Genomic DNA, 24,645 nt, shown 5'->3' with positions numbered 1-24,645 from the left:
CATTCTGGTGTAGTTCTACGCCTATCGTCCCCAAGACAGCTGGTACATCTTCAATAGATTCTGTTCTCATCTCTGCTGGAATTCCTTAGTTTATCTACGACCATTTCCTCCTCATCAGCAACCTGGATCTTGCTGACAATTTAAAGATGAGGTCTTAGCTTCTTTTCTGTACACGACTGATACTCCGATTTAATCTTCCACTGTCGATAACCTCCTTTGCCAGGTTGCATGATTGGCTGCAAGTTATGAATAGGCTGCAAGTGACCCGAACCATTATTTTCAGCATCTGGCAAATGTCAATCCAGTTTCCAGCCATTCTCTAGGGTTGAATCAAATGATACAAAATCCTGGCACGCTGTTTAACCCAGGACTAAGCTTCAAACCTTGCATTCCATCAGTCATCCAGGTTACCTCAGGCCATACATCAACCCACTATTGACAAAATCCACAGTTAGACATTTTTCACCTGCCATACGCTTTCCCAATTATGTCCACGCTGGTTTCCCACTTGCTTCCCTCCATAAACACCAAACTTCAGCCATTAGATCCTGTCTCATATTAAAACCTCTACTCAACCATCGCGCTGGACATGTTTTGAGTGAGAATTAAAGAAGTTCAAATATTCTGAAGTTTCCTGGCAACATGAGCAGGGATTCCATCCATGGGATGAACTTGCCTAACACTGCATCAGTCGTAACAGATATTACAATGTAAAGAGTTCTTACTGACCAGAAAGCTTTGTGGTCATTCAGAAGGTCCAGAATGCAGAAGTGATGAGTATTCAGTTCCTCTGCTGTAGCACTGAGAGAGAGACAGAGAGAGAGAGAGAGAGAAAGAGCGAGAGAGAGAGAGAGAGAGAGAGAGAGAGAGAGAGAGAGAGAGAGAGGGGGGGGGGGGGGGGGGGGAATAGAAAGGAGATGAGATTGTTTTGATGAGTTTCTCTATCACCTAGGGACAAGTCTGTGATCAGGGGGCATGCAAGGTGATTTAAATCCCCACCTAAAACAGCCTCTGTACAGAAAGCGAACATCTTGTGATATTTGGGTGTGCAGACTCTGCTGGACTAGAAGGTGACAATTTCCCACTCTCAAGTTCCTCTCGATCTGTCCAACTCCCAAAGGAACCAGTCAACTCCCAAAGGAACCAGTCAACTCCCAAAGGAACCAGTCAACTCCCAAAAGAACCAGTCAACTCCAATCATCTCAGTGAACTGGAGTCAGTTTTATTTACCTTGCAGAATACATGCTCTTAAATGTGCATATTTTTTTCCTTTTTGTATATTTTTTTAAATAAAGGTCAGAGGACTATGCAGCAAAAAAATGAAGAGGCACAAATAGTTCCCATGGTAAGCAAAGAGCATAGGAATAAAGAACTAAACTAAGCAAGTTTAGTTAAGGATCAACAGCTACAAGAGAACAGCTTTCAGCTTCAAAAGTAAACTGTAACATAGTCTTTAAACAACATCCATGTATGTTGGGTACAACAGTCTGGAATCTCACAGCTTAGGGGAAGACAGAATGCAAAGTGTCACCATAACACACATCATACATCCCTGCTACTGGTCCAGAGTCAAAACATTGATTACAATTCAGAATACATCCTTTTCATTCTTCAGCATTAAAGTATACAGGCACTCCCTGTACATTTTGTTAAAATTACAAAATGCATTATTTACATATTTGTACACACAGTGTAAACACACAGAATTTGTCTATTAATTACAAGTTGCTACAATGTATGATGTAAAAATGAGTCATGGCTAAAAGAGTTTTAGTTTATTAAAAAAAAAAGAAAAGCACTAAGCTCTCAATATTTTGATGAGGGAACAGCCCAAGTACCTTCACATCTTCCTATGAATGAACAGACCTTGAGAATACTGCAAAGAGCAGCACTGCGTATGTGCCGTGTGCAATCTCTCCCGCTGACTGACAAAAACCTACCAATGGCCAGTGACGTTGTTGAGGACAGGCAGTCCCGTCATGTGAAACAGCGCTGAGAGAAATGAGGAAACTAAGCGCATTGAAGATATGTCTTTGGCATCAAATTAATAACATGCAATTCAAGACATGGCAGAGAGGATTGCATTTCAACCCAAAAAGTGTGCGGTGAAGTGAATAAATCATCACTCCTCCTTCCCCAACCGAGCAGCGGGACCGGCTGTGTGCATGGACTGGGCTCCTCTCCACACACCAGTCTCACCCAATTAGCTGGCACTATACCCTGACACTCCCCAGTGGATAAAACACATTAATCAAGTAATTAAAGTGTATGTAGTGCAAATTATATAACCCATTTCTATAAAAACGTGCTACTGTCTAAGCTACAGAGATAGGCTGTGCCTAAACACACGGACAAACTGTCTCTGCATACTGTGCTGGGACACAGAAATATGAGTGTATGGAGTACCACAACACTACAGGAACACCTAGTAACAGAAACCTGAAACACTGTCCAGACGAGGTTCATACAACTTGTGCTTCTTGTATCTGCAGCTCCATTGCCTGCCTCTATCTCTACAGACTCAAGGCAGGGCAGAGCCCAGCTGGTTTGTACTGTACAACTGAGGACAGAAACTGGCATAATGCAAGCATGGAGCTGCATACCCCATCGCTAGGGGCCATCACCAGCGATGAGGTCAGTGACAAACCAGAACCCCCCCCCTCTATCCAGATGAGGCTAGGGCGCGGCGTAGATTGGATCGTGCTGTTCTGTACAATTGTGGCAGCAAATCAAGGCACACTGTACTAAACCGGTAGAGTCCTGGTTGGTTCATCGAGAATGAGGCTCACTGGGTCAGTTCTGTGGTTCGAGATTGGCTGCTGGGCCTGGAAGGGCCATAAAGTGTTACTGATGCTATGTGATTGTTCTGCATGACCTGCAAAGAAAACACAGGAACAAGTGATCTCAAACACTTCAAACATATATTTATGTATACACAAAGACATGCACGCACACACATATGGGAAACAAATCTGCACATGTGCATGTACAGAGCCACATACACATATGCTAGGTTCCTCCTGTTATTTATTTTTCCTCTACGGGCTGGTATAAGGTTTCATAAGTGGGAATTCTGCCCTCTGGTGCCTGGCTTTAAGTGGCCATTATTTTGGGTCTTAATGAAGAGTGCTAGGCTATCTGGCTGCAAGGAAGACAAGTGCTGAGCCGATAGCCATACTCCAGTAACAGTCAAAGGAAAGAGAAACAGGGCTACATTCCTCTCCCCAATGCAGAGACCAATTTATCATACCTCAAAAATCATGCGCTGCAGTCCAAAGCAGAAAGTTGATCCAAAAGGGTTTGTGTTGTTTGCTGAAGAGGATCTACACATAAAAGCAAAGTTAATTAATATAATTCAAAGATAGAGAAAGACTCTACACCATCCAGCATGGCATCACTTCCATGTTAAGGGGTTGGATCCTCTTACTGCTCATCTCCTCAAAGCTTTTTCAAAAAATCAAGCATCTTTGCTTTATGAAAGTGCATCATCCAGAGGATGATGGATGCCATTTGAAAATAAGTTCGATTTTTTTTAAGGAAGTGGCTACCCAAAATTATTGTTAAACAAGTAAAATTCCTTGGGATGTTGCCCAGTTTACAGCATCCATGTGCAATATCTGACTTTTAACCATACCTGGAATTCTAAACACGTCTTTGTAAAATAAACAAGTTGGGCTCAGTAGGAACCTCCACATGCACTTTAATCTGGTTTGTTCAGTTGTCGAACTGACTGTTTTGCACCTCAGCCTCCACTGCTACCCTCTTATTGTTCCACTTCACGTTCAGATGCCAGATGCTCGGGCTGGTTTAGCACACTGGGCTAAATCGCTGGCTTTTAAAGCAGACCAAGGCAGGCCAGCAGCACGGTTCAATTCCCGTACCAGCCTCCCCGAACAGGCGCCGGAATGTTGCGACTAGGGGCTTTTCACAGTAACTTCATTGAAGCCTACTTGTGACAATAAGCAATTTTCATTACATTTCATACTCTACCTGTGAAGGACCACTGGCTTCTCCATGGGGTGTCCAAGCAACTCCTGAATGGCATCCCACTGAAAAAAATCGTAAGACCAGTATCAGTGCCATCAATTTCTCACCAATATATTGGGTGTGTTAATTAAACCTGCATGTTATTTATAACGCAGCATCACAGTTTCAGCCAGGCCTGGACAGGGCATAAGAAAGGTTAAACTTGCGTGCTTGAATAGGGCAACTTAACTTACAGTCTTTCCCTTTGCCATCAATTTATAGGCAGCATTGATGTTAGTGGTCAGAGGTTGAGTCGGCTGGCTCAAACAATCTCATGTTAGACATTTGGACATAGAATTTACAGTGCAGAAGGAGGCCATTTGGCCCATCGAGTCTGCACCGACCCTATCCCCGTAACCCAGTAACCACACCTAACGATTCTGGACACAAGGGCAATTTAGCATGGCCAATCCACCTAACCTGCACATCTTTGGACTGTGGGAGGAAACCGGAGCACCTGGAGGAAACCCACGTAGACACGGGGAGAACGTGCAGACTCCGCAGACAGTGATTTATCCAAAATTTGTTTCAAATCCTACTCTTATGCAATAAAACAAAGGAAAATAGAAGGTATAATTGGAGGAGTTTCTTCAACAAACTCAAAATGGTTGCTGGTCAAAATGGCTGCTGGGAAAGAAACAATTAAGAATCCGACAAACTGTGATTCTTAGTGAAGGAATGATGGAAATTGTGGCTCTTGCAAAGTTGAAGTTGAACAGAAGAATTCAAAGAGACGGGGTTACTTGGCGTGAAGCGCTAACCCTCATTTTTAAAATGTGCCCTTGTGTTCTAAATTACTATGTGATTCTTTGGGTCTGGGAATCACTGGTGTGGTGATATGCATCATTGTAAATACACAAGGGGTTAATGTAAATACACTAAGACTAAGTAAACACTAGAGGGAGCACCAAAGACATCATGACATCCAGACATACAGCTAATGAACACATAGAATAGGACACGACCAATGGGCAGTCCAGGCACCCAGAGGTGACACTACCAAAAGGGGCATTTACACAACCCATATCAAAGGACAGGGCACACATGCTCTTTCTCTCTCCACAGGCGACACTTAGAGAGAAGCACAGGGGCAGATCAGAAGCATCACACCCACCACGTGGCTTGGAGTTTAGACCGAGTTACTAAAGCAAGATTAGCAGGAGAGTCGATCTCAAGTAGGAGAATTGTGTTAAACCTATCTCCAAGTCCGGACCTTCCTTTGTCAGAGCATACATCAAGGAAGCAGCTGATGCTACATGAAGAAGCATAACACAACAACTGGGAAAGCTGGTATTTATTGGCCATACCTAGTTGCCTGAAATAAATGGTGGTGAGCAGCCTTATGATGTTGCAGTCCATGATTTGAAGATTCCTCCCAGTGTCGTTAGATGGGGACTTGAAGAAGTTTTGAGCCAGCCGATGAAGGAACGACAATATATTTCCAATTCAAGGTTGTGCATGACTTGAAGTGGATCTCAATAGTGATGGTGTTCCTTTGAGCTTGCAGCTCTTGCCCTTCTAGTGTCTGCTTAGGGACTTGCTTGTAGAATGTACAGTAACAGCACACTGATGGTGGGGTAGTGGACGGGGTGCCAATCAAAGAGACTGTTTTTGACCTGGATGCTGTCAAGCTCATGTAGAATGAAATGGAGCTGTGAAGGTTTATTTTTAAATGGCATGAAAATCTGGGGTAAAGTTTGTACTCTTGTTGGGACATTACTAGATTGCCACTTTTGCATCCAGTGTTTCAACTGAGCATTCCCAACCAGTTAAAGAGTGGAATTCAAAGTAAAGCTGATTTGATTTGATTTATTGTCACATGTACCAAAGTACAGTGAAAAGTATTTTTCTGCGGCCAAGGAACGTACACAGTACGTACATAGTAGACACAAGAATAATCAACAGGGAACATTGACAAATGGTACATCGACAAAACAGTGATTAGGTTACAGTGTGGAACAAGGGGCCAAACAAAGCAAATACATCAGCAAGAGCAGCATAGGGCGTCATGAATAGTGTTCTTACAGGGAACAGATCAATCCGATGGGGAGTCGTTGAGGAGTCTTGTAGCTGTGGGCAAGAAGCTGTTCCTATGTCTGGATGTGTGAGTCTTCAGACTTCTGTACCTTCTGCCTGGTGGAAGGTAATGCTGATAATGCTGTGTCTTCCTGAGGCAGTGGGAGGTGTATACAGAATCAATGTAGGTGTGATGCATTGGGCTGAGTTCACCACAGTCTGCAGTTTCTTGCGACCTTGGACTGAGCAGTTGCCATACCAGGCTGTGATGCAGCCGGATAGGATGCTCTCTATCTCACATCTGTAGAAGTTTGAGAGAGTCGATGCAGACATGTCAAATTCCTTCAGCTTCCGCAGGAAGTGCAGACATTGTTGGGCTTTCTTGACTGTTGCATCAACGTGAGTGGACCAGAACAGACTGTTGGTGATGGTGACCCCCAGGAACTTAAAAGCTATTGACCAGTTAGCTGCCACTAACTGCTCTATCCCACCAGATATTTCCAGGAGATGCAAGGTAAGCGAGATGTATTATAAAATCTTGATGCCATCTCCATCATATATTCCCTAGAAACATATCCCATCACATCAGTGTGGCATTGTGATTTCAAACAGGACATCACAATGGACCCTGAGCTGAAGATAGACAATATTATGCAGTGTATTTGAATCCACTAGGTACTGACTTCATTTGGAATCAAAGCTTGCCTGGTTATTGGTTTTCTGACTGTCGTACATATTAGTTTTTTCCATATCTGGTGACGTGATTCATGCTTTTATACCCAAACATTTTCCACAACGAGAGCACTATTTTCATTTGGGTAGCTGACAGTCTTTCAGGAAGTCAGTGGAGAAGTGTATTAAACATTTTGGAGGTGGTTCCCAAACACAAAACCTTGAAAAGCACTTTAAGACCTGCTCTGAAACAGTCCTGCACCAATTTGACTCCATGTCATTTTTTTCAGTCCTACACAGAACGAGCATTGCATCTCCCATTTATCCAATCAGCATAATGCACTGAAATAATTAATCCATAAATATCAAAGTTAAAACAATAACACTTATGTGACTCAAGACTACAGACTATTGAGTACTGCCTTGATACTCTGGGTATATATGCAAGGGATAGAGGGGGGAGAAAAACATAGCAATGAATTATTCAGTAGTTACACTTCCAAAGCCTCACCTTGCTGTATGTGGTTACAGTACACGTTATTGCATGTGCATCAGCACTGTTCTCTGTTGGGAAAACCAAAGCCATCAGTAAGAGGGAGAATAAGCCAAAAAAAAAAAGCCAAAAAAAAGTTATCGCCTCCTATGCTACAACTAATTTGAAATTGTCCTACTCCAGTAAGTCTTAAGTAGTGCAAGTCTGCGGGGGTGTGAGACACAATTTTTGACACCCATATGTTCTCAACTGCAGAGCAGAAGAACCATTTACAATTGACCACAAAAAGAAAATACATAAAACGATTACCATTAACTTAATGCAGTTGGGTCTTGAAGGAGAATCCGTTTTCAGTGCATAAAAGCAAATTACTGCAGATGCTGGAATCTGAAAACAAAAGAGAAAATGCTGGAAAATTTCAGCAGGTTTGGCAGCATCTGTAGGGAGTGATAAGAGCTAACGTTTCGAGTCCAGATGACCCTTTGTCAAAGCTTTGCTGCCAGACCTGCTGAGATTTTCCAGCATTTGTTCTTTTGGTTTCAGATTTCAGTCCAGTTGTGACAAGGAGTCTGTATAAACACTAAAATCATTGCATCCTTCCAAATGAACTTACAGACTTAATGTCATGTTGTCATCTATTCCTTTTTTATTTAATAAACATTTTATTGAGGTTTTTTTGGTATTGTAACAACAACACAATAAACAATGTACATGAAACTATAAACATAGTGCAAAAGCCGTCTCCCTCCCTTACAGGTTCCACCTTTATTAACCCCCTACTCTAAGCTAAACTAACGCCCCCCTCCCCTTCTGCTGACGATTAATTTTCCGCAAAGTCGACGAACGGTTGCCACCTCCGGGCGAACCCTAACAGTGACCCTCTCAAGGCGAACTTGATTTTCTCCAAACAGAGAAAGCTAGCCACGTCCGGTAGCCAGGTTTCCAATTTTGGGGGCTTTGAGTCCCTCCAAGCTGATAGTATCCGTCTCCGGGCTACCAGGGAAGCAAAGGCCAGAACGTCTGTCTCTTTCTCCTCCTAGATTTCCGGGTCTTCCGACACCCCGAAAATCGACACCTCTGGACTCAGCACCACCCTTGTTTTTAACACCGTGGGCATGACATCTGCAAACCCCTGCCAAAATCCCCTAAGCGTCGGACATGCCCAGAACATGTGGACATGGCTTGCTGGTCCTCCCGCACATTTTGCGCACCTGTCTTCCACCCCAAAGAATCTGCTCATCCGGGCCACTGTCATGTGAGCCCGGTGAACGACCTTAAATTGTATCAGGCTGAGCCTAGCACATGTTGCGGACGCGTTGACTCTCCTCATAGATCATCCTCTATCTCTCCTCCCAGCTCCTCCTCCCACTTGCACTCCAGCTCCTCGGTCTGCGTCTCCTCTGACCCCATAAGTTCCTTGTAAATGTCCGACATGCTCCCTTCTCCTACCCACCCTCTGGAAACTACCCTGTCCTGAATCCCCCTTGGCGGTAGGAGCGGAAAAGTTGACACCTGTTTACGTAGGAAGTCCCACACCTGCAGGTACCTGAATTTGTTTCCCCTCGCCAACCCAAACTTCTCCTCCAGCGCCCTCATACTCAGAAACATATCCCCCATCCTCTCAATCCCTGCTCTCTGCCATATCCGGAACACCCCATCCATACTTCCCAGGGAAAACAGGTGATTATTACAGATTGGGGACCAGACCAATGCTCCCTCTGCACCCACATGTCTCCTCCATTACCCTCAGACTCTTAGGGCCGCCAAACTAAAAAACTGGTGGAGTGCCGTGCTGGCGGGAACGGCAGGGGCGCAGATACCAACACCCCCAAACTGGTGCCCTTGCATGAAGCTCCCATGCCGACCCCTCCCCCACCACCCACTTCCTGATCATGGCTATATTCGCCGCCCAGTAATAGTTACTAAAATTTGGCAGCGCCAGCCCGCCCTCTCCCCGGCTCCGCTCAAGCATTACCTTCCTTACCGGCGGGTCTTGCCCGCCCAAATAAAGCCAGAGATCACTTTGTTGACCTGTTTAAAAAAGGACCGCGAAATAAAGATGGGCAGACATTGAAACACGAACATGAATCTTGGGAGGATCGTCATCTTCACCATCTGCACCCTCCCAGCCAGTGACAACAGGAGCGCGTCCCATCTCCGAAAATTGTCCTTCATTTGGTCTACCAGCCAGGCCAGATTTAATTTATGCAGCCGGTCTCATACCCGCGCCACTTGAATGCCTAGGTACCTAAAGCTTCCCCCATCTAATCTAAACGGCAGCTCCCCGAATCGTCTCCCCTGTCCCCTCGCCTGGACAGCAAACATCTCATTTTCCCCATATTTAGTTTATACCCCGAAAGCCGGCCAAATTCCCATAGAATCCTCATGATTTCTTCCATCCCCTCTAATGGGTCCGATACATACAGAAGCAGGTCGTCTGCATAGAGCGAGACTCTGTGTTCCACCCCCCCCCCCCCCCCCCCCCCCCCACACAACCCGGACCAGCCCTTCCAGCCTCTTGAGGCTCTCAAGAGCAATTGCCAACGGCTCTATAGCTAGCGCGAACAACAGTGGGGAGAGGAGACATCCCTGTCTCGTCCCCCGGTGCAGTCTAAAATAGTCTGATGTTGTCCTATTCGTCCGTACACTTGCCACAGGAGCCTGATACAGCAACCTGACCCAGTCAATAAAGCCCCTCCCAAATCCGAACCTCCCACAGATAATCCCATTCTACCCGATCAAAAGCCTTTTCTGCATCCATTGCGATCACTACCTCCATCTCCCTACCTTCCGGGGGCATCATGATCACATTTAACAACCTTCTTACATTGGCCACCAACTGCCTACCCTTAACAAACCCAGTCTGGCCCTCCCCAATAACATCCGGAACACAATCCTCAATCCTGGAGGACAAAATTTTGGCCAGCAGTTTGGTGTCCAATTTCAACTGGGATATCGGCCTGTAGGACCCACACAACTCCGGGTTCTTGTCCCGCTTCAGAATCAGCGAAATCGTGGCCTGTGACATCGTCTTTCCCTTGCCTCACTGAACATCCTCATCAACACTGGCCCCAATATGCCAGAGAACCTTTTTTTTGTCAAATATTTTTATTCTCCAATTTCACATTTTCTTCAAAAGTTACACCCCACCAACAAGCAGTAAACAATAACAAATACAAAGTCAATTCCCTTATCAACAACGATCCCCTCTTCCCACCACCCCAAACAAAGACCCCCGTGGCAATATAAGCATCAAATAAAATAAGCCCTCCCAAGGTGGGACAAACAAAGGAGAAAAAAAAAGAAAAAGGAATCAGGAATTGCCTATGGTCACCGTTGACCTATAAGAGCCCCCCCCCCTCCCCCTAACATTCAATGCCATCCAATCCCCGAAAGAGTACCGCACATGACACCCACGCATTGCAAACTCCCCACCCCCCCTCCCCGCCCGACTCCTCCCCTCCACTTCCTTTTATAAAACTCCTGCCCCCAACCTCTGTTCCTTCCCCCCAACTTTCCACCCCGGCTAGACTCATCGGAACCCGTTCTGCCAGGCTCCGATGGCCGCAGCCCCTACCCCCACCTCACTCCCGTTCACTGGCCGGCTTAAACCGGCCAGCGTGGCGGCCCCCGCCCGGGTCTCTTTTCCCCTTGCTCGTTGCCAGGAAAACCAAGAAATCCCCTTTAGCCACCCCAGAGAACTTTTCGTAAAATTCCACTGGGTACCCGTCTGGCCCCAGGGCTTTACCCGCCCAACCCAATCGGGGCCCCCAGCCCTTCTACCAGCTCCCCGTCCACCTTTGGGAAATTCAAACCCCCCCCCCCCCCCAAGAAGTGCCTCATCCCCTCTGGCCCGTAGGTGGTTCCGACCTATACAGCCTACTGTAGAAATCCCTAAATGCCTTATTCACCCCTGCTGAATCTCCAACCAGGTTCCCATCTCCGTCATTTACTTTCCCCATCTCCCTGGCTGCCTCCCTCTTTCTAAGCTGCTGTGTAAGCATTCTGCTGGCTTTCTCTCCATACTCATAGATCTCCTCGCTCGCTTTTCTCAGCTGCTCCACCGCCCTCCCTTTGGTTAACAAGCCGAACCTCGCCTGTAGCCTCCGCCGTTCCCTTAAAAGCCCTGCCTCTGGAGTCTCCGCATACCTCCTATCGATCTGCAGTATCTCCTTAACCAGTCGGTCCGTCTCTGCCCTGTCCACCTTCTTTCTATGGACCTGTATTGAGATCAGCTCCCCTCTGACCACCGCCATCAGTGCTTCCCAGCCCACCGCTGCTGAAATTTCCCCCGTGTCGTTGACCTGCAGGTAGTTCTGAATACATTTCCTCAGCCGCTCGCATACCCCTTCGTCAGCCAAAAGTCCCACATCTAACCTCCAGTGCGGGCGCTGGCTACTGTCTTTACTAACCTGCAGGCCAACCCCAGTGCGGAGCATGGTCGGAGATTGCGATCACCGAGTACCCCGTGTCCACCACCCCTGCCAGTAAGGCCCTGCTCAAAATGAAGAAATCGATCCGGGAGTACACTTTATGCACGTGTGTGTAGAAGGAGAACTCCTTCACCCTCGGCTTCCCAAATCTCCATGGATCTACCCTCTGCATCTGCTCCATGAACGCTCTTAGTTCCTTTGCCATTGCTGGCATCGTGCCCATTTTCAAGCATGACCGGTCCAAGCCAGAGTCAATAACTGTGTTGAAGTCCCCTCCCATGACCAACCTGTGCGAGTCCAGGTCCTGTATCTTCCCCAGCATCCTCTTTATAAACTCCACATAATCCTAATTTGGCGCATACACATTTACTAATATCACCTGCACCCCCTCCAATTGACCATAATGTACCGACCTCCCACATCCGAAACTATTCTACCCGCCTCAAACACCACTCAGGATCGCGACCCCTCTGGTCTTTGAATCCAGTCCCGAGTGAAAGACCTGACTGACCCAGCCTTTCCTCAATCTAATCTGGTCAGTTACTCGAAGGTGTGTCTCCTGCAACATTACCACGTCTGCCTTCAGTCCCCTAAAATGCCCACTTGACCGGCCCATTTAACCCTCAAACATTCCAGATGATCAGCCTAGTTGGGGGGCTCACTGCGCCGCACCCCCCCCCCCCCCTTCGCTGATCAGCCATCCGCTTTTTGGGACCAACCTCCAGCCCATGCTCTGCACCTCCACCGGCCCACCCCCAGGCAGCCTCCGCCCCCAACCTCCTCTCTGTCCCTTGGCCAAAGTCCCTCCCTCGTCAGCAGAACATTCCCCCCCCCCCCCAGTAACAACACTCTGTAAATTCAAGCATGAACAGGATTTCCTGCTCTTGGCACTACCAGACTGCCACAGTTATGACAATAATTAGCATCTGTCCAAAATAGTCAAAAAGAAAACCATTACTGGGCCAACAAACTCCACTGGTCAATATTGCCAGTTGGTCATTTTCATTGGATTTTGCAACTTAAGAAAAGTTGAAATGGGACTGAGTACCAATTATGCATCTTTAGTTATTAGAATGATAATGCTTAGCATTCTGAAAACCCCCAATAGGTGCCAATTTCCTGCCACCCTTGCCAGCTTCCAACAAATCTGTCTCTGAAATGACTTGGTTCACTACAATTTCAAAGACAGGTAGGCCACCAATGTTTGCTTTAACCATATCAATAAGAACTGCCCACTGCAAGAGAGATCCTGCAGTCCATCATCATCCTATTTAGTGAGGGGACCAGCTAAAATATAACAAATTACACAATCCCTTAAAAAACGTATTATGATCTCAGACCAGACCCCAACAGTGACTAGATAACTGGACTAAAACTCCAATATTCTGTAAGATTGTGCGAAGAGAATGATTTGCTCCAGGAGTGATTGCATGAAAAGACAGGGCTTTGGTATTTTAAAACAAGCCTTTGATATGAATACAATATTAAACTCTAACTTCTCACCCAAAAAGAACAGCTTACAATTATCCCTTAACACTACTACGCAATTGCCCATTAAACAAGAAAAGAAACATACAGCTCTCAATCCAGCTTAAAAATGAGCAGGGCACAGAGTAATACTTGCTTTGCAGAACAGATTTGGGCCCCAGTTAGAACCCCTGCAGACCCTGGCTGAATGTCTTCAAATGGCTGCTTCAACTGGGTTGTTTCAACCTCTTCCTTGCTTCAGACAAGACTGCCCTGTTGTAAAATATTATTACTGTTTTTTTAAACTATCCTATTGGGAAAGAAAACTGCCTTTACTTGTAATGTACAAAAACTAGGGTTGTCAGATCAGACTTTCCTGCAAAAAGTGTTTCCAAAATGTCTCTCTCTCCCTTTGCTCCATCCAGCATGGACATCATAATAATAATCTTTATTGTCACAAGTAGGCTTGCATTAACACTGCAATGAAGTGACTGAAAAGCCCCTAGTCGCCACATTCTGGCGCCTGTTCGGGTACACAGAGGGAGAATTCAGAATATCCAATTCACCTCACAGCACGTCTTTTGGGACTTGTGGGAGGAAACTGGAGCACTGGAGGAAACCCACGCATACACAGGGAGAACGTACGGACTCCACAGTGACCCAAGCCGGGAATTGAATCTGGGACCCTGGAGCTGTGAAGCAACAGTGCTACCTACTGTGCTACCGTTCATCTCCCCCCCCCTCCCCCAAGCTGAAAAATAAATTAAAATTCCAGTACTGAAAGCACACCCAACTCCCCAGGGACTGTCCCCAGTCAAACCACTGTGCATTAGCCTAGACTAAAAAAACACATTCCTCTGTCAATTTCACCTTCAGGTTGCTAAAATCTCCCAGGACCTGCACAACAGAATCCTTTTTTAAAAAAACAGGACCACTGCAGTCAATCACACTCTAACCCAAGGCTTTTAACCCTTAAATTGCCCAATACCTTTATAATCCAATTTTCCTAAAATCCGCCATTCGTCACAAAAGTAAATTTAAAGGGATGGTGATAAAATGAAACTTGCTGCATGAGACACACAAATGGGGTCTCCTCCTTAAATAGGAATGGATACCACTCAAAGTGCAGGTGTGGGGTGACTGGAGTTCAGCATCAGTTGCAGATCTACAACCTGGATATTTAGTTAATCAAAACTAAAACCATTTAGAACAAAGAACAAGACAGCACAGGAACAGGCCCTTCAGACCTCCACGCCTGTACCGGTCATGATACCAGCGTTGGCAAAGCCCTTAGCAGGTCCGAGTGGCGTATCGCTCTACAAAGAACATTTAGAAGATTACATAACCCCAAGGACCACAAAGATTTAAATACTGCAAGTGTAACATGCAATTGTCTTTACTTCACCTGCAGTGCCCTGACCAACAAACTCTCCCTTGTCACTGATTCCACCCCTATCGCCAGTCTGCTATACTAACTGAATCTAGTTGTTCATAACCTCAGCTTATTTGATCGCAAACTAAGCTTCTCACCCCCTTATCTACCCCATCATAAAGATAGTGCACTTCCACCACCCATAACGTCTACACCCAGCCCTACAACAGCCCACCTGGGCATGTTCTGTTGTAGAAAAATACATGGAAATGGATGCCACGATTAGTCAGCAGCTCCATTATTGCTGTATTACGTAACTACCAGGATGGTAGAAGGCAAATTAGTATGTTCTATCGGCTGCTGAAACCTTCTTCCACACTTTAGATACTTCTAGGCTTCACTAATCTTATGAGTTCCTGGCCAGTTCGATATTTTCTACCTTCTTTAAACTCTTTGAAACTCATTCAATGCTTGCCTCCACATTAATCTATATGGAGTCCTGGTCACCAACATCTCTGGGTCCACAAACTTTGAATCTGCAATTTGTGTGTTTAAATCTCATTTCCATCACCCCTTCTTCCTTGTCAAGCACATGACCTCCTGAGTGTTCTGCATTCTTCCAACTCGGACCTCATGCATTCTCTACTCCCTTCGACCCATCATTGACGACCATGATTTCACAGCCCCAAGGCTGATATTCCTTACCCAAAGTTCCCCCATCTCCCCCAGTAAAAAAATAAAACAAGCCTTTCACCGCCCCTCCTAGGGCTCAATGTAAATTGTTGCTTGATTTAATTTCTGTGAAGTGCCACTGGATAGTTTCCCGGGTTAACGTATTGTATCAAAGCTATTTGTTGTTATTTTGGATATGCCACATTGCCACAATCAAATAATCTCCACATTTACTTCAAGAATGAACAAAGTTGCTATTAAATACACTTTGATCCAGAACTTGGTTGACAGAGACAGACGCAGGGAGCAAGAAATACACATGATCCATAAAAAACTCTGCTGGCAAGACTTGAGGCACCAGCAATTAGTTTAACAAGTAGATACTCATTTTCCTAAAAACAAAATCAGAGCTTTCAAACAAAAGTAATAAAATTAAACAGTGTTGTATTTATAATGAAATGCTGAATTTACATTTGTTTGAAGTATTTAAAACGATAAAGAGAGCATGAACTGCTCATTTGTTCTGTCAATTGATCTATTCTCACTCAGCAACTATCTCATTCGTCTCTTCATCTGGGCAGTGCCATAGCTGGCAGTTCATTTGAAAATGGAGCCGCAACCTCTTCTTTCAAGAACATCTGTTTTGGATTCTCTGCGACTATCGACTTGCCATGGCAACAAGAAAGCTGAAGTCTGCCCCAAAAGAAGCACTGCAAACCTCCCCCCACCACCCCTCCATCCCAATCCCATCTGTTCCAAAGACAGGGATCTCACCTCGTTTAACTGCAAGTGGGATCTTGAAATCACAGCGATGGTATCTGCAGAAAAAAATGACAGTCTATCAAATGCCTGCAGTCATCCACACCACAGAACAGCTGAGATTTCAACTCTCTTGGGTATCGAAAGGGTAAAACCCACCAAATTTAAACTCAAATGGCACAAAAGAAATCAGACTCCCACACACCAAATACACACACGACTGTGAAGACCTCCCATCCTACACAACTAATACTTAGGAGTCAAGACTCCTATCCTATCTGGAATGACAGGAACAGAAGGAAAGTTAACTCTCAATTAAATTATAAATCTGCGAAGCATTTGCTTGAATATAACAAAAATTTCCGCAACACTGGAGGGGACCGTTGCCCTGTCGATCACAATGCAGCTTTCAAAAGTATAAAGCGTCACTTTTGAAGACGCACTTACCAAGATGAGGTATTCTTTTCCAAAGTTAAGCTATTCTTAAATTTTCACTTTTGCACAAACTTTGACAATCAATCTCCAGGATTGCAGAAACATCATCACAAGATAAATAAAACTCGGACTATAACCCATTATCCTAAACACAGTACCAGTAAAACCGATGCCCAGACAGGGTACCTGATGCAAGATCAGTTGGAAAAATTATTAAAGCCTAGTCTTCATAGAATCACAGAACTGTTGTGGCGCAGAAGGATGCTATTTGGCCCATTGAATCTGCAACAGCTTTCCAAAGGAGCATCATGGCTTAGCGCCATTCCCCCATACCCCAGCATATTGTTTCTATTCAAGAAATTATTGAATGTCCTCTTGAATGCCTCGTTTGAACCTGCCTCCATTACACTTCCAGGCCTGAACCACTCGCTGTGTAAAAATGTTCTTTCTCACATCACATTTGTTTATTTCACAAATCACTTTACTTCTGTGCCCTCTCGTGATCAATCCTTTTACAAGTGGAACAGTTTCTCCCCATCTACTCTGTCCAGCCCGCCCTCATGATTTTGAACATCCAACAAATTTCCTCCAAGTCTGCCCTCTCCAAGGAGAGCAGTCCTAACCGTGCCAATCTATCCTCATGACTGAAGTTTCTCATCCCTGGAACCATTCTTGTAAACCTCTTCTTCACTTTCTCCAATGCGTTCACACCCTTTCTATAGTGTGGCACCCAGAACCGTAAACAATATTCTAGTCTAACGAGTGTCTTGTATAGGTTAAGCATAACCCCTCTGCTCTTGTACTCTTATACCCCTATTAAGAAAGCTCAGAATACTATATGCCTTATTGACTGCTCTTTCCACCTGTCCTACCACCTTTAATGCACATATACACCCAGGTGCCTCGGCTCTTGCGCCCTCTTACGAATTAAACCCCTTATTTCATATTGTTGCTCTTATGTTCTTCCTACCAAAATGCATCACCTTACATTTCTCCACATTGAACTTCTCTGCCACCTATTTGCCCACTCCACCAACTGGTCTATGTCCTTTTGAAATTCCACACGGTCTTCTTCACAGTTTACCATGTTTCCAAGTTTTGCATCATCCACAAATATTGAAATTATCCCCTGCACACTAAAATCTAGATCATTAATAGAGATCAGGAAAAGCCAGGGTCGCAATGCTGACCCGTGGAAACATCAGTACAAACTTTCCTCCAGCTCAAAAAATATCCATTGACCATTATTCTCTTACTTCCTATTATTCAGCTAATCTTGTACCCACTTTGCTACTATCCCTTTTATTCCTTGAGCTATAACTTTTCTCAAGTCTGTTGTGAGGCAGTGTCAAATGCTTACTGAAAGAATATGTACACCACATCAACAGTATTTTCCTCATCGACACTTTGTTACCTCCTCAAAAAGCTCCATCAGATCAGTGAAATCCAATTTCCCCTTTAGAAATCCCTGCTTGCTCTTGTTAATCAAGCACATTTTTCCATGTGACTACTAATTCTATCCTGAGTAACTGTTTCTAGAAGCTTGCTCACCACTGGTGTAAATTGATTGATCTGTAATTGCTGGGGCTATTTTTACAACCTTTTTGGACCAGGGAATGACATAAGGAGGCACGGTGGCACAGTGGCACAGTGGTTAGCACTGCTGCCTCACAGCGCCAGGGACAGAGGTTCAATTGTGGCCTTGGGTGACTGTGTGTGGTGTTTGCACGTTCTCCCCGTGTACGTGTGGGTTTCCTCCGAGTGCTCCGTTTTGCTCCCACAGTCCAAAGATGTGCAGGTTAGGTGGATTGGCTGTAGTAAATTGCTTTTGGTGTCACAAGGTTAGGTGGGGTTACAAGGTTGCAGGGATAGGGTGGGGGAGTGCGCCTAGGTGGGGTGCTCTTTAGGAGGGTGGGTGGGCCGAATGGCTTCTTTCTGCACTGCAGAGATTCTGTGATTTGGAATTCTCCAGTCGTCTGACACCTCCCAAGTCTAGAGAAGACTGGAAGATTAAGGCCAGCGCCCCTGCAATTTCCATTCTCACTTCCTTCAAGATCCTTCGATGCATCTCATCCTGTCCTTGTGCCTTGTCAGCTTTCAGTACTGACAGTCTGTTCAGTCTTCCTCTATATCAATTTTGAACCCTTCCAGGGACAGAATTTCTTTGTCTGTCACCATGTCCTTTTAAAAAAAATAAATTCCGCAGTGTTGAAAAGAGATGGGTATGTGTGATCCACACTGACAGGTCTTTGTCCTTCTTGGGGATCAAAGAGCTCAAGGCATGTGCCAGCGTGGGCTGCAGGGCCCTCTCAGACAGCGAATCGTTGAACATCCTCCGCAGGTGCGGGGCCAGTGCTGCTGAGAATTCTTTTTGTAAAAGTCCACGGGGAATCAGACAGTGACGGCACTTTCCCCAATTGTATGGAGTTGATGTACTCCACGAATTCACCCAGCCCCCAAATTGGGTGTTTCCAGCGCCCAATTCCGGTCTTCCTCCACCACCGGCATATCCAGTCTGTCGAGGATCTCTTCCATCCCCGAGACCCTCTCCAGGGGCTCAGAGGTGTATAACCCTCGGTTAAAGTTCATAAAGGCCTTATTGACCTCGTTTGGGTCCATTACCATCCTTTTTTTCCCATAAATTTGGAGTACCCAATAAATTTTTTCCGATTAAGGGGAAATTTAGCGTGGCCAATCCACCTACCCTGCACATTTATGGGTTGTGGGAGCGAAACCCACACAAACACAGGGAGAATGTGCAAACTCCACACGGACAGTAACCCAGAGCCAGGATCAAACCTGGGACCTCGGTGTCATGAGGCAGCAGTGCTAACCACTGCGTCACCATGCTGCCCCGAGGTCCATTACCATCCTATCGTTACTGTCCCTAATTTGAGCTATCTCTTTGCGGCCACCTGTTTTCTGGACTGGTGTGGCAGCATGTGGCTGGCTTTGTCTCCATGTGTGCCTCGCAGAGTTGGTGGACTGCCATCTGTGTGGAGAGCACGTCAAATTCCATCTGCAGCATTTTCCTTTTCGTAGTTCCACAGTTAGGGCCATGGAGTACTGCCAATCCACCTCCAGTATGGAGTCAATCAGCCACTGCTTGGCTTCCCCCTCCTTCCTGTCCCCATTCATATATCTTTTGAATATCTGGGGTCCTAGCACCGATCTCTGCGGTACCCCACTAATCACTGCCTGCCAATTTGAAAAGGCCTATTAATTCCTACTCTTCGTTTCCTGTCTGCCAACCAGTTTTTTGACCATCTCAATACACTACCCCTAATCCCATGTGCTTTAATTTTACATACACATCTCTTGTGCGGGACTTTGTCAAAAGCCTTCTGAAAGTCCAAATATACCACATCCACTGGCTCCCCCTCGTCAACTCTACCAGTTACACCCTCGAAGAATTCCAGTAGATTTGTCAAGCATAATTTCCCCTTCATAAATCAATGCTCTGACTCTGACCGATCCTGCCATTGGTTTCCAAGTGCTTTGCTATAAAATCTTTGATAATGGATACTAAAATTCTCCCCACTGCCGATGTCAGGCTTACTGGTCTATAATTCCCTGTTTTCTCTCTATCTCCCTTTTTAAATAGTGGAGTTACATAAATCACCCTCCAATCTGCAGGAACTATTCCAGAGTCTAGAGAATCCTGGAAGATGACCAGGCAGGGAGGAAATGGCCATGTGAGGGAACCACGGTTCACAAAAGAGGTTGAATGTCTTGTCAAGAGGAAAAAGGAAGAGCATGTAAGGATGAGAAAACAAGGTTCAGTAGGGTCGCTTGAGGGTTACAAGGTAGCAAGGAATGAGCTGAAAAAACGGCTTCGGAGAGCGAGGAGGGGGCATGAGAAGTCCTTGGCGGGTTGGATCAAGGAAAACCCCAAGGCTTTTTACTCTTATGTGAGAAATAAAAGAATGACAAGGGTAGGGCCGGTCAAGGACAGTAGTGGGAAATTGTGTATGGAGTCAGAAGAAATAGGAGACATTGAATGAATACTTTTCTTCAGTGTTCACAAAGGAGAGGGGCCATGTTTTTGAGGATGAGTGTGTGATTCAGGCAGGTAGGCTGGAGGAAGTAGATGTTCTGAGGAAGAATGTATTAGCAATTTTGAAAAACCTGAGGGTCGACAAGTCCCCTGGGCCAGATGGGATATACCCAAGGATTCTTTGGGAGGCAAGGGATGAGATTGCAGAGCCTTTGGCTTTGATCTTTAGGTCCTCGCTGTCCACGGGGATAGTGCCAGAGGACTGGAGAGTGGCGAATGTTGTTCTTCAGTTCAAGAAAGGGAATAGGAATGACCCTGGTAATTATAGGCCAGTTAGTCTTACTTCGGTGGTCGGGAAGATAATGGAAAAGGTCCTGAAGGATAGGATTTATGACTATTTGAAAAGATGCAGCTTAATCCGGGATAGTCAATACGGATTCGTGAAGGATAGGTCTTGCCTCACAAATTTGATTGAATTCTTTGAGGAGGTAACTAAGTGTGTAGATGAAGGTAGAGCAGTTGATGTCGTATACATGGATTTTAGTAAGGCATTTGATAATGTTCCCCATGGTCGGCTCATGAAGAAAGTAAGGAGGTGTGGGATACAGGGAAATTTGGCCAATTGGATAAGTAACTGGCTATCACATAGAAGACAGAGGGTGGTGGTGGATGGAAAATTTTCAGCTGGAGACCAGTTACCAGCGGTGTACCACAAGGATCAGTGCTGGGTCCTCTGCTATTTGTGATTTTTATCAATGACTTGGAGGAGGAGACTGAAGGGTGGGTCAGTAAATTTGCTGATGACAGCAAGATTGGTGGGGTAGTGGATGAGGTGGAGGGCTGTTGTAGGCTGCAAAGAGACATTGATAGGATGCAGAGCTGGGCCGAAAAATGGCAGATGGAGTTTAACCCTGATAAGTGCGAGGTGATTCATTTTGGTAGGACAAATTTGAATGCGGATTACAGGGTCAACAGCAGGGTTCTGAGGAATGTGGAGGAACAGAGAAATCTTGGGGTTCATGTCCACAGATCTCTGAAGGTTGCTACTCAAGTGGATAGAGCCGTAAAGAAGGCTTTTAGTGTGTTGGTGTTTATTAACAGGGGGCTTGAGTTTAAGAGCCGCGGGGTTATGCTGCAACTATACATGAACCTGGTGAGACCACATTTGGAGTAGTGTGTGCAGTTCTGGTCACCTCATTACAGGAAGTATGTTGGAAGCATTGGAAACGGTGCAAAGGAGATTTACCAGGATGCTGCCTGATTTGCAGAATAGGTCTTATGAGGAAAGGTTGAGGGAGCTAGGGCTTTTCTCTTTGGAGCGGAGGAGGATGAGAGGCGACTTAATAGAGGTTTATAAGATGATGAGGGGGATAGATAGAGTGGACGTTCAAAGACTATTTCCTTGGGTGGATGTAGCTATTACAAGGGGGCATAACTATAAGATTCAGGGTAGGAGATATAGGAGGGATGTCCGAGGTAGGTTCTTTACTCGGAGAGTGGTTAGGGTGTGGAATGGACTGCCTGCTGTGATAGTGGAGTTGGACACTTTAGGAACTTTCAAGCGGTCATTGGATAGGCACATGGAGCACACCGGAATGACAGGGAGTGGGATAGCTTGATCTTGGTTTCGGACAATGCTCGGCACAACATAGAGGGCCGAAGGGCCTGTTCTGTGCTGTATTGTTCTATGTTCTAAGCACGGTATAAGGTATGATTTCCCCCACTGATCACCGCCTTCAGTGCCTCCCAGAATGTGGAGGGGGAGACCTCCCTGTACTGTTTGCAGGATACATACTCGTTGATGCCTTGGGATATTTTTGTACTGAATTCCTTATTGATGAGGAGAGCTGCATCCAGCCTCCATGGGGGGTGGTGGGCCCGTCCCTTCTCCAATCACATGTCAGTGTAGTGCAGCACGTGGTCGGTGATTAAACCAGCGGACTATTTCGCCTTTGTTACCCCTGGAAGCACCCTCTTCCTTACCACAAAAAAGTCTATCCGTGAATAGAGCTTATGCACGTGGGAGTGTCATTTTTCTCACGGGTGGTGGAACCTCGACGGGTATATCCCCTCCCTCTGCTCCTCAAAGGCGTTCAATTTGTGTGCCATGCCTGACACGTTACCTGTCCTGGGGTTGGATATGTCCAATGTCGGGGTCAGTACACAGTTAAAGTCGTCCCCATGAATAGGCGGTGGGTGTCCCAAGTCCGGGATTTCGGCCATTGTTTTCTTGACGAACTCTACGTCGTCCAGTTCGGGACGTATGTTTACCAAAACTACCAGGGCCTTCCAGGGTCCCACTGACCGTTACGTACTGCTCCATGTCCGTCACCATGCTCGTGGTTGTAAATGCGACTGTTCTGTTAATTAGTGTTCACAGAATTTACAGTGCAGAAAGAGGCCATTCGGCCCATCGAGTCTGCACCGGCCCTTACAAAGAGCACCCTACTGAAGTCCGTGTCTCTACCCTATCCCTGTAACTCAGTAACCCCCACTTAGCCTTCCTTTTTTGGACACTAAGAGCAATTTAGCATGGCCAACCCACCTAACCCGCACATCTTTGGACAGTGGGAGGAAACCAGAGCACCCGGTTGAAACCAAAGCAGACGCAGGGAGAACGTGCAAACTCCACACAGTGACCCAGGAGGGAATCGAACCTGGGACCCTCAAGCTGTGAAGCAACTGTGCTAACCACTATACTACCGTGTTGAAACAGGAGTGAAACGTCTGCTACCCTGCCCTTCCTTACCCGCTGTTGGTCCCTCTCTCTAATGCGTTTCCTGCAGGGTGGCTACGTCCACCCTCAGACTCTTGAGATGGGCGAGGACTCTGGATCTATTCACCGGCCCGTCACCTTCCATGTAACTGTCCAGATTTATTTTCTGGGGTGGGGGTGGGGGGTGTTGAAGCCCCCCCTCCCCGCAACCTGTGGGTTAATCATACTTACCTTGTGGGCCCGGCCAGCCCTCGCTCACGGACCACTCAAAATGGCCGTCTCTTCTCCATTTTCTCCATCTCCACGTGTTGTCTGTTGCAACCAACGCTCTGCCCCCGCCCCCCCACCCTCCCCTTTCTCCTCTTATGCTTGTGCTTCCCCCTCCCAGCCCCCCCCTCTTTTGCCCTTTGCTTTCCCTAAATTTTGGTCTTTCCTCTCCCTCCTGGAAGATGGGCCGCGGCCTCCTCCTCCACTGTACTCCCGCAGACCAGATTACTCACTAGTGTAGCAGCTCCACTCTTGGTCAGATTCCCCTATTTAACCCCCGTCTGCCTCTTGCATTCCCCCACATCGGCTCTCGCAACTAGTCTTTGAGCCCAGGTGCGCCATCACTGCCTGCCCAGACCATTCTTGTGAACAAACTGGTTGGCCTCGAAATAATACCCTTTCCCCTGGTGTGTGACCCATGACCTAACAGGATAAAGCATGCCAAACCGCACCTTGCTTTTGTATAGGGCAGATTTGGTGCTGTTAAAATTCAGCCTAGCACATGGCCAGGTCTGTCCCAATGTCTCAATACAAGCAGATGGCATGTCCTTCCCACTTGCACACTCTCGTGCTTTTCGCTCACCTCAGGACCTGCTCTTTATTCTGGTACTTGTGGAACTTGGGTTTTGGAGTCATGACCCGTTCTCCTGATTGTCTATTTTTGTCTTTTAAGCCCTTCTGGGTCTTGATCAGGTTCGCCACCTCAGCTTCGAGTGCTGCGATCCGCTCCCCTTGGTCTGTGGCAGCATTCTCGAGGACTCTCGCTGTCGACTCTTGGGCCTCAAGCTGCCGCTCCATTTTGACGAGAGCCTCCCTCCTGGGGGCCGATTGTCGCCTCCACTGCTGTCTTGATGGCAGCCAAGAGGTCTCCCTTAGTGTTCAATGGAAACAAGTTCCCGAAGGTGCATGATAAACGATCCCCATGACTTTTAGAACCCCTCCTTCACCCCCCCTTAGCTCAAACGTCACTTTCTCCAGGGTCAAGAATTACAGCAGGTTCCCCCGCCACGCCGAGGCACAGGGCGGAGAAGTTGACCTCCACCCCAGCACGACCCACCTCTGGGCAATCAGCGAGGCTAAGGCTAAAACATCTGCGCCCGTACCCACCTGGTTCTACATCCAGAAAATGGCCTCTAGGGGACTCGGTTCCATGTTCACATGTAGTACCGCCGAGAGGATACTAAGGAACCTCCCTCCAATACCTCTCCAACTTCGAGCAACCAAAACATATGTACATGGTTTGCAGGGCCCATCATGCACCGCTCACTGATATCATCCACCCCCACAAAGAGTCGGCTCATCTTCGCCCTCGTGAGGTGC

General features: G+C 46.4%; 1 protein-coding gene across 2 annotated transcripts in view; it reads right to left on the bottom strand.

The window, feature by feature from the left end:
* Positions 1–1,181: 1,181 nt before the first annotated feature.
* Positions 1,182–24,645, bottom strand: part of phaf1 (phagosome assembly factor 1) — a 100,258-nt gene continuing 76,794 nt past the window's right edge. Inside the window, exons 11-15 of one of the 2 annotated variants that reach the window (XM_072518471.1) lie at positions 15,926–15,969; positions 7,226–7,278; positions 3,991–4,049; positions 3,251–3,323; positions 1,182–2,875 (exon numbers count right to left, since the gene is read on the bottom strand). In XM_072518471.1, the coding sequence (XP_072374572.1) occupies positions 2,786–2,875; positions 3,251–3,323; positions 3,991–4,049; positions 7,226–7,278; positions 15,926–15,969 (319 nt within the window). In that variant the 3' untranslated portion in view covers positions 1,182–2,785. The remainder of the gene's footprint in view (positions 2,876–3,250; positions 3,324–3,990; positions 4,050–7,225; positions 7,279–15,925; positions 15,970–24,645) is intronic. The other variant, XM_072518472.1, reaches the window with a different exon arrangement.

Source organism: Scyliorhinus torazame, chromosome 10 (assembly GCF_047496885.1).
Source record: "Scyliorhinus torazame isolate Kashiwa2021f chromosome 10, sScyTor2.1, whole genome shotgun sequence".
Taxonomy (NCBI): domain Eukaryota; kingdom Metazoa; phylum Chordata; class Chondrichthyes; order Carcharhiniformes; family Scyliorhinidae; genus Scyliorhinus; species Scyliorhinus torazame.
This window is presented reverse-complemented; position numbering and strand designations above follow the sequence as displayed.